The 9,105-nt window shown below is 38.0% G+C and overlaps 1 protein-coding gene across 1 annotated transcript; it reads right to left on the reverse strand.

The window, feature by feature from the left end:
• Positions 1–8,104: 8,104 nt before the first annotated feature.
• Positions 8,105–8,569, reverse strand: LOC140816085 (uncharacterized). Its single transcript, XM_073175151.1, has one exon. It carries the CDS (start codon positions 8,567–8,569, stop codon positions 8,105–8,107), a length of 465 nt encoding a protein of 154 aa, XP_073031252.1.
• Between the last annotated feature and the right edge of the window lie 536 nt (positions 8,570–9,105).

Consider the following 9,105-nt stretch of genomic DNA (forward strand, 5'->3'; position numbering starts at 1 on the left):
CTGTCTGCTAAACTAATGATGAATTTTGATTTATGACGTGGATTCATTTTAACCACTCAAATTGTACACACGATTATAGCACACGTACACACTTTGTCTTTTTCAAAAATTCTATGGACTGACACGTGTCCAGAACTTGAATGGTCACGTACATATGTACTATTACCCGCTTCATTTCAGTTTTACTTTTCGACTACTTCAAATTTTCTTTAGAGAAAGAACTACCTCATCCTTCGAATTTTCTTTCAGGAAATTTATCAGTTATCAATGGCAACTCAAATTCCCGCTTTCATGCTAAATGCTATGGCCATCAACTTTGGATCTATCTTATCCTTCGGCGATGCTGAAGTCCAAAAAGTATTTCAGAAACTTGAAGCTGCTGGTCTAAGAACATTTTTGGGACAATCTTCTCAGGATATCTATCCCAAAGAACTTCAGGATTTCTATTCTACTGGCGTGATTGATTCTGAGGGAAATATCAATTCTACTATCAATGGTCAGTTGCTGATCATATCTGAAGATTCTCTTGGTGATTTATTTCTCTTACCTTCTGAAGGTATGGCACAACTTTCGGATGTTAAAGCATCTGATATTGAGGAAATGCAAACCCTTCTCTCTGCTGATGGACAAAAGATTAAAGTTTCTGATCCTAAAAAAGAACTCAAGCATGAAGTTCAATTGCTGGCTGATGTAATTGCTAAAGGGCTTTTGGCAAAAGCTGGATCATTTGCTGCCCTAACTTTGGAGAAATTTCAGGCCATTACTGTTATTATGGCTAATCACAAATTTAACTGGAAGCATCTCATATTTAATGTTTTGAAGAATATGTTTCTGTCTTCTAAACAATCCAAGGGTTTTGCCGTTCAAATCAGTTATCTGCTGAAAGCAAAAGGTTTAGTGGCTGAGGACTCTGAGAAGACATCGAAATTTAAGGTGTTCAATGCAAAGAACACGATGCCAATCAAATCCAAAATGGACATAACTCCTACTCAGTTTGTGCGAATCAAACAGGAAATTAGGACTCAGTTAGCTGCTCCCAAATCAGTCAAGAAAGCCAAAACGTTGGCTCAACTGAAGGTTGCCAAAAGGAAATTGATTTTGAGTACATCAGAGTCAGAAAATACTCCATCACCTCAAATTGCGAAGAAGCCAAGAACTCAAAGGGTTAAAACAACTTCTGAGGTATCCATTCCCACTGACGAAATGATTTCCTTAACTGATCAGCAGCCTATAGAAGCAGTTCCTCTGCAGATTATTCCACAAGCTGATTCAGTAAGTACCATAAAGGAATCAGTTAGGACCCAAGCTCCTGTTACTCAAATATCTCGACCAATTGGTGTAGCACCTGCCAGACCCAAAGGAATCAAGTTTGTAGAGCAGATTGAATCAACTCGAACCGGACTGGAAATTCCTCATATCATGAGTACTGATAAAGGGAAAGGGAAATTGATTGTAGAACCCAGACCCTCCAACCCGATTCAGACTCATATTGATCTTGTATGGGCAAAAGTGAACAGTTTTGCTGCTGCCAAGACTAAGTCCTATGATGCTTGGGTAGCCTATCGTATTGAGTTTTTTGCCAAGCAACTGAAGGAAAAGTCCGAGCTGAGAAAATTCATCAAGCTGTAGGCCTTTGTTCTTCGAACTGTCAAAGCTGTCTCTATTGCTCAAGCCTTGGAGAGGAAAAGTTATTTCTTTGATCAGATGAGAGCGAAGAAGTTGGCTCAAATTGTTGCTAAGCTTAAAAACAACTACTTGCCAACTGGCCCTACTGCATATGCTGATCAAGCTGTAATTACTCAGCTTGACACTGACCTTATAGGGCTACTATCTCGAATCAAATTTTGGGAATTGAATCAAGAACTGGTATTCTACCAAGGAGATTCAGATGATGACGATGTGGAACTAGTTGAAGAAGCACCCTCTAACAAAACAGAACCATCATCAGCTTTAGTTCTTGTTCCAACTGAAGAGCCAGTTTTTGATAAGCTTCCTTCACCGCCTGTTGAACAACAACTATATACTGAAGCTGAGCTGTCTTTCGCTCATATTGATGAAGTAATTCAAGCAGTGGTAGAGGAATCCCACCTTAGTGCACCAGTTAATGATATAGTTGATCACTCTGCTGATCAAACCAATCCAGAGGTCACTATTCCTTCAGTGGAAATTGTTCCACCAGATCAATCTGCTGATCAGGTCATACCAACTGATATGCCAGATGACTCAATCGATCATTCCCTAGAGACATCAGTTCAGGTTGTGTCACCATCAACTGAACAAAATCCTTCCTCACCACCTCGGGATCAAGCAGAAATCCCTGCTGCTGATATTTCAGTTCGAAATGTTACTGAAACAATTTCAACTGATCAAGCCTTGATCGTTTCTAAACCGAAGACAAGTGAACCAAGCACTTTTCATCAATCCAATCCTCCATCTTCAGCAGATTTTGATCTCATTTTTGAAGAAGTCCAACATATGCAGAACAACATGAGTCAAATAATTACTGCCATTTCCAAGATTCAAAATACGCAACTTTCGCACAGTCTGAAGTTGGACGATAATCAGGAATCCCTGAAAAGACTGAAGGATATCCAATCTGCTGTTACCGCTCTTTCTTTTGCAGTTGGTGACATTCAGAAAAATAGAGGTATCATGTCCAGTCTGACTGCCACTCAAGAACTAATTAACCAACGCGTCAACAGTGTGGAATCGCTTGTGTCTCGGAAAATTGAACTACTGCAAGTCACAATGTCTACTGCTATTGAAAATATGTCATCCTCTGTCACGGTTCTTTCTTCTCACGTTCGCAAGCTATCTGACAAGATGGAGCAGTTTGACAAAAAGGGGGAAGAGCAGAAGAATTCTTAGTAGCAGTATTGATTGTATCTGATCTATTAATTCAGTTGTTGATGTTTATCTACATCTTATTTTATCTACTATGAAGAATTCAGTTACTTAGAGATTCTTATTCCAAGTTTTGTCAAAAACCATAAAGGGGGAAATTGTTGGAAACTTAATTCCGGCGTTTGACAAAAGACTCACAACTGAATTCAGCAACTAAATGCAACCAACTGATCGACGTAACTGAACCAAGCTTAACTGATATTTCAGCAGATATTCTCGCCAGTTCATTCTAGCCAACTGATTTGTTACCAGCTGATCATTCAGTTGTACACGTCATGAAGTGAAAACGACAACCGACAAATAGTACAGTCATCTGCAAACTGGTAGTGGAACGCCGCATTTCAGAATGAACAGTGCACGACTGTCAGAACGTACCGACGTGGCAATCAACGGTAAGGATATTCAAACATTCTTGAATGTTACCGTTGTAAGGAAAGCCTATAAATAGATGAAGACAGCATAAAGAGAGAAAGAGACCTTCAGTTATAATCTTACTTGCTGTTACCCTGCGAAAATACTTGCTCACAATCAGAAATCAAAGCTCTCGCTCACAAGTCATATCAGTAGTATTCAGACTACATCTTCGAGCTTACATAACACTTTGTAATCGCTGTTTGATTTTCAAGTTGTACTAAGATCAGTTACGATCTTTGAAAAGTGTTGTATACTAAGAGTTTCAGTTTTGGCAAAGTGATAAGTCCATAACTGAAGTGGGTCAGTACATTGCTTGTATTTGATCAAAGTCTTTTAGTGAATATCCTATCCTCGTGATAGAAGGGGTGACGTAGGAGTTATTCAAATCTCCGAACATCCAGAAACATACCGTGTTATCTTTACTTCAGTTTTTCATTTTCAGTTAGATACTCTATCATTCATTCAGTTTATTTTCCGCAACTGCATATTCAGTTTAACTGATTGTTTTTGATCGTTGGGATATCTAGTTCAGTTTGTAACAAAACTGAACTCTCTTTTTCGAAGGATTTGACAAAATCGAGAAGTGTTTATTCAACCCCCCCTTCTAAACACTCATAGTCTATTAACCGATCCTATCAGTCATCAACTCCCATGCGCAGCACACCAAAATTTCAGGATTTTCGGACTCTGTCTGTGCATGACCGCGGGTGCGGTGCAAGATGGACCGCGGGTGCGGTCATGTTTCGGGGAAAAAATAATCTTCAAGCAAAGGAGACCGCGGGTGCGGTGCTGATAAGACCGCGGGTGCGGTCTTGCTTCGGCAAGTTTTGTCCTTTGCGCTTTATAATTCATCACTTTACTACTCCAAATTCTAATTCTAAGCTTCCAAACTTCAATAAAAAAACAAAAACAAACCACATAAAACCTGCTCAAGAATCACAAAATTCCAAATTAAAAACAAGTAATAAAAGTACAATAAATTGCACTTATCAAACTCCCCCAAACTTAAGATTTTGCTAGTCCCGAGCAAAACAAAACAACACAAACAAACAAATCATGAAATATTTTATAGAACTTGGCCTCAAAATAAATTTACAACCCTTCATGCATTCACAATTCAAATCAATCTAACCACTTGTGCATCCGGATAAAATCATGCGATAAGTTAATTCTCTTGACTTCTAATCTCTTCAACTCATGTTTCAAATCATTCTCAATTGATTTCAAATTTTTACAAACACACATCAAGAGGTCTTTTCCGGTAAAGATTGGGTTCAAAGCAATATTCATTCAAGAAAGGGATACCCAATAAATATTTGATGCAATGAGGTGTGTGTAAAATTGATCAAGATTCTTACTCAATGAAAGTGTTTATCGATTGTCCATAAGCTAGATCCTCCTAATCACTCTCCACTAGTATATTAGACAACTATAACTAGGTTAATAGGGTTTTCAATGGTTGTAATGTTAGGCCTTGGTTTATGGCTACAAATAAAGAGTAGGAGTTCAAATAAGGGAGTAACTTGAATTTTATCTCTTTTGCAAACTTCACTTTTTCTTTTATCTCCATTTTTTTTCTTTATTCATTTCATCTCTTTTCTCCACTTTTTCTCCAACTTCATCAATGTAACATCATTCATTTTTTTTCTTTTCTTTTGTAGGAGAATTTTCATTTCTTTGATCCTTTGAATTCTTACTCCCTTGAGAAGGTAGGAAATTAATTGTATAAGATATTCAAAAGGTTGGTAAATGTGGAATACTTGAAAGAGTATTCGAATGGGGATCTTTTACACATTTTTACGTGTGTCATTCGAATTCATATAAGCTCAAAGAGGTGACAAATGATAAATTATTTTTTTATTTGGTAGCTTGAAAGGCTCAATCGATCCAAAAATCACCTAAATCATTCCTAAATCATAATTTGTCCGTATTTCGCCTCGAATGATGTTTGGATAGTTCTAGACAAAATCTCAATTCACCAACACAGAGTAGAATCTAATCATCGTGAAAATGGTGTCTCAATGCATCAACCAAATACATATATATTCAAAAGAAAAGTGCTTGGCTTCCAAGAAATTTCAAGAACACAATTTTTTTCTCATATAGGCTCAAAAGGGCTTCAAATGAATATTTATGAACAATATAAATGGCCCAAATAAAATCAAAGATTGCCTCAATCATATATGTTTTTGCAAAAATTTATTTCGATGTCAAATGAAAATCACCGAGTTGTATAGAAATTATAAGTCTCAAATTTACCAAATCTCATGATTGTTCTCTAAATTTTTCAAATTGTTCGATTAACATGAATGTAATGCATGACTTTTCTTTTAATTTTTTATTTTATATTTTTTTTATTTTTTATATTTTCATCATTGGCCAATTCACAATAAAAAAATTCATGACTAAAACACTACAAACATACAAGCAAATAACTAAAAAAATAAACACACAAAATAAACTAAATAAATAAATAAGCACACAAAAGAAAATAAAATAAATCAAATCTCCCCCAAACTTAAACATGTGCATCGTCCTCGATGTATATAAGCATGAAAATTAGGATAATACACATACCTTGGGCAACGACATTCAGTGGTCATCGCCAGTCATCCTGTGGTGGTTGGAACTCCGGCGGGTGATATACGGGTGGCCACTGTGGAGGAGGTGGAAATGGAGTGCCAGAGGTTGAAGCCGATGGAAATTGCTGAGCCAACACCGATGTAAAATCCATCATGTATCCCATAAATGTGTCGGTCCTAAACCGAAACACATCCATTTCTTGGCGTTGAATTTGCATATCTTCTTCCAACTGGGTCAACCTATCTCTCCTATTCCTTTGTCGCGGTTGTGGTTCTTGAGCTTGAGCCTGGGCACGTCTCTCTGCAGCTCTCCTATTGAATTCCATTTCAGCTCGACGTGCTGCAGCGTGTTCACCTCTGACTGCCCCATATGGTTGAATTACCACAATTTCATTTTTTGGCTTCAACAATTCTTCATTCGTTGCCCAAGTCACTCCCGCATTTTGGCATAATGCAGTGATAAGAGAAGGATGGAGAAGTCCACTAGGAGAGTTACCTCTTGCATAGTCAAGTATCGAATTCTGAATCAATTGACCTAAATCAGTTGTCTTCCCTGTCATAATGCAAAAAGTAAGGATAGCTCTGTCCTTGATGACGGTGGTGGTGTGTTCGGTCGGCTTAATCCTAGCAGAAATAAATGAATACCAATCTTTTGCAACAGTTTTCAGATCAGACTTTGCTAGGCTGACATACACATCATCCCTCATTCTCCACTCTGCTCCCTGTATGCAAATTGTTTGAAGAATACTATTATAATCAACATGCTCGTTCCGGTATTCTTCATATTTTTTCATGCATTATTTTAGGGATACCATATAACGTATTAATCGTATGTGCATCAAAGGCTACCCATTTTCCTCGCACAAACACCGTCAATTGATCAAACCTAACCTTGAGGTTAGCATAAAATTCTCTAACCAATGAAATGACAGCATCTTGTGGCTGCCTGCCAAACTCCTCCCAATGTCGAACAGTAAGCATTAGTCCAATTTCGGATTGAGGAAAACTCATATCAAATCCCCTCTCTTTTACAATGTTTTATTCAAAAAATTTCCATATTGCTCCTCCGCCTTTTCGTCCCAAAACCTGCTCGCATCGTAATTTACAGATGATGAAGATGCACCCTTTGACTGTTTTTTTCTTGGTGGCATTTTATCGAACACCTTTCAATCACCAACTTCTCCTCAATCCAATTCACAAAGTTCAATGATTCTAGCACTCCCCCAAACTTGATACTCACAATATCAACACCTCAAAAATATACCCAACAATCAATCAACAATATCAAGAATGAACTTCACTAAATGTAATATCCTTCCATAGCAACTAACACCAATAATTTCAATTCTTCAACAGATATGCAATGGATTTTCTCACCTTGAGTGTCTTGAAATGTTTCTTGAAGAATTAAATCAAAGCTCCATTCAAATCTTGAAGAAATTTTCGAGCCCCTTTTGAAACCCTAGGTTTGATGTTGAATTTTTGTGGAAAGATAAGTGATATTTGATGGAATGAGTGAAGCTATTTAGGTTTGAGTGGTAAATTTGTTGAAGGAATTACAAAATTTGAGTGTGAAAAGTGTTTGTTGGAGTGAGGATTTCGAAATGGAGGAGGAAATTTTGAGAGGTGTTCTTCGATTATGAAGATTTCTGCCCAATTCTGTACTTAAAACCATCGACCGCGGGTGCGGTATGCTCTCGAATTATTTTGAAATTCAGCATTGCGCGACCACGGGTGCGGTATGCCTTCGAATAAAATTTTTTATTCCACATTGTGCGACCGCGGGAGCGGTGTGCTAGGGATCGCGGGTGCGGTATGGTTTTGGCACTCTTTTTAAAATTCAGTGTTTATACGATCGCGGGTGCGCTTCAGTAGAAACCGCGGGTGCGGTGTATCTTCGTATTTGTTTTGAAATTTAGCATTGCAAGACCGCGGGTGCGGTGTCCATAAGACCGCGGGTGCGGTGCTGCTTCGTCAAAATTATTTTCTTCTCAAATTTTCAGTCCTGAAAAGAAAACAATTGGGATTCATTAAATTTGAGAAGATATAAGCACACCCTAAATTAAAAATGCACAACCAAAAATAACCACGATACAAAAATACAAAGAAAACCGAAAAAAAAATGTAAAATAGAAACAAAAATTTGGGTTGCCTCCCAATAAGCGCTTGATTTAACGTCTTCAGCCTGACTGTCAATTGTCTGATCAGTTTGGTTCGCTCAGCTTGACACTGTTGATATTCCTGACTTCAGTCCCATAGTACGGCTTAACTCGCTGCCCGTTCACCTTGAAGGTTCTCCCATCACTACATTTTAGCTCAATCGCCCCATGAGGGTACACTGTCTCCACCAAAAATGGACCTGACCAACGCGATTTCAACTTACCCGGAAACAACTTCAGACGGGAGTTGAACAATAGTACTTGTTGTCCTGATTTGAGCTCCTTTCGTAGAATGAGTTTATCATGCCACTTCTTGGTCTGTTCTTTGTAAATCTTGGCATTTTCATATGCATCATTGCGGAACTCTTCCATTTCATTTAATTGTAATTTTCTGCTATCGCCAGATTCTTTCAAGTCAAAGTTCAACTTCTTAACTGCCCAAAATGCTCGATGCTCCAATTCTAGCGGCAAATGACAGGCTTTACCAAAAAACAGCCTATAGGGAGACATCCCAATAGGCGTCTTGAATGCGGTCCTATAAGCCCACAGTGCATCATCCAACTTTATAGCCCAATCCTTCCGGTTTGTATTGACAGTCTTTTCTAATATTTGTTTGATTTCCCGGTTGGATAAGCTTGTCCATTCGATTGAGGATGATATGCTAGTGTCACTTTGTGCTTCACACTGTATTTAGCCAAAAGTGAGTTGAAAATTTTATTGCAAAAATGTGTACCTTCATCACTTATGATGGCTCTCGGTGTTCCAAACCTGGTGAAGATGTTCTTGTGCACAAATTTTACTACAACACGAGCATCATTAGTACTGGTGGCAATTGCTTCCACCCATTCCGAAACATAATCTACAGCTAATAAAATATAAGATTGACCAAAAGAAGGGGGAAAGGGTCCCATGAAATCTATGCCCCATACATCAAAAAGTTCCACTTCCAAAATATTTGTCATTGGCAATTCGTGACGCCTAGAAATATTTCCTAACCTTTGGCACTTATCACATGATTTCACTAAGGTATAGCTATCCTTAAATAA

This window comes from Primulina eburnea, chromosome 16 (assembly GCF_022965805.1).
Source record: "Primulina eburnea isolate SZY01 chromosome 16, ASM2296580v1, whole genome shotgun sequence".
Taxonomy (NCBI): Eukaryota; Viridiplantae; Streptophyta; class Magnoliopsida; order Lamiales; family Gesneriaceae; genus Primulina; species Primulina eburnea.

Bases quoted from the DNA above. Each gene is read 5' to 3' on its own strand.
- LOC140816085 (XM_073175151.1), bottom strand. From the start codon at position 8,569: ATGTCTCCCTATAGGCTGTTTTTTGGTAAAGCCTGTCATTTGCCGCTA.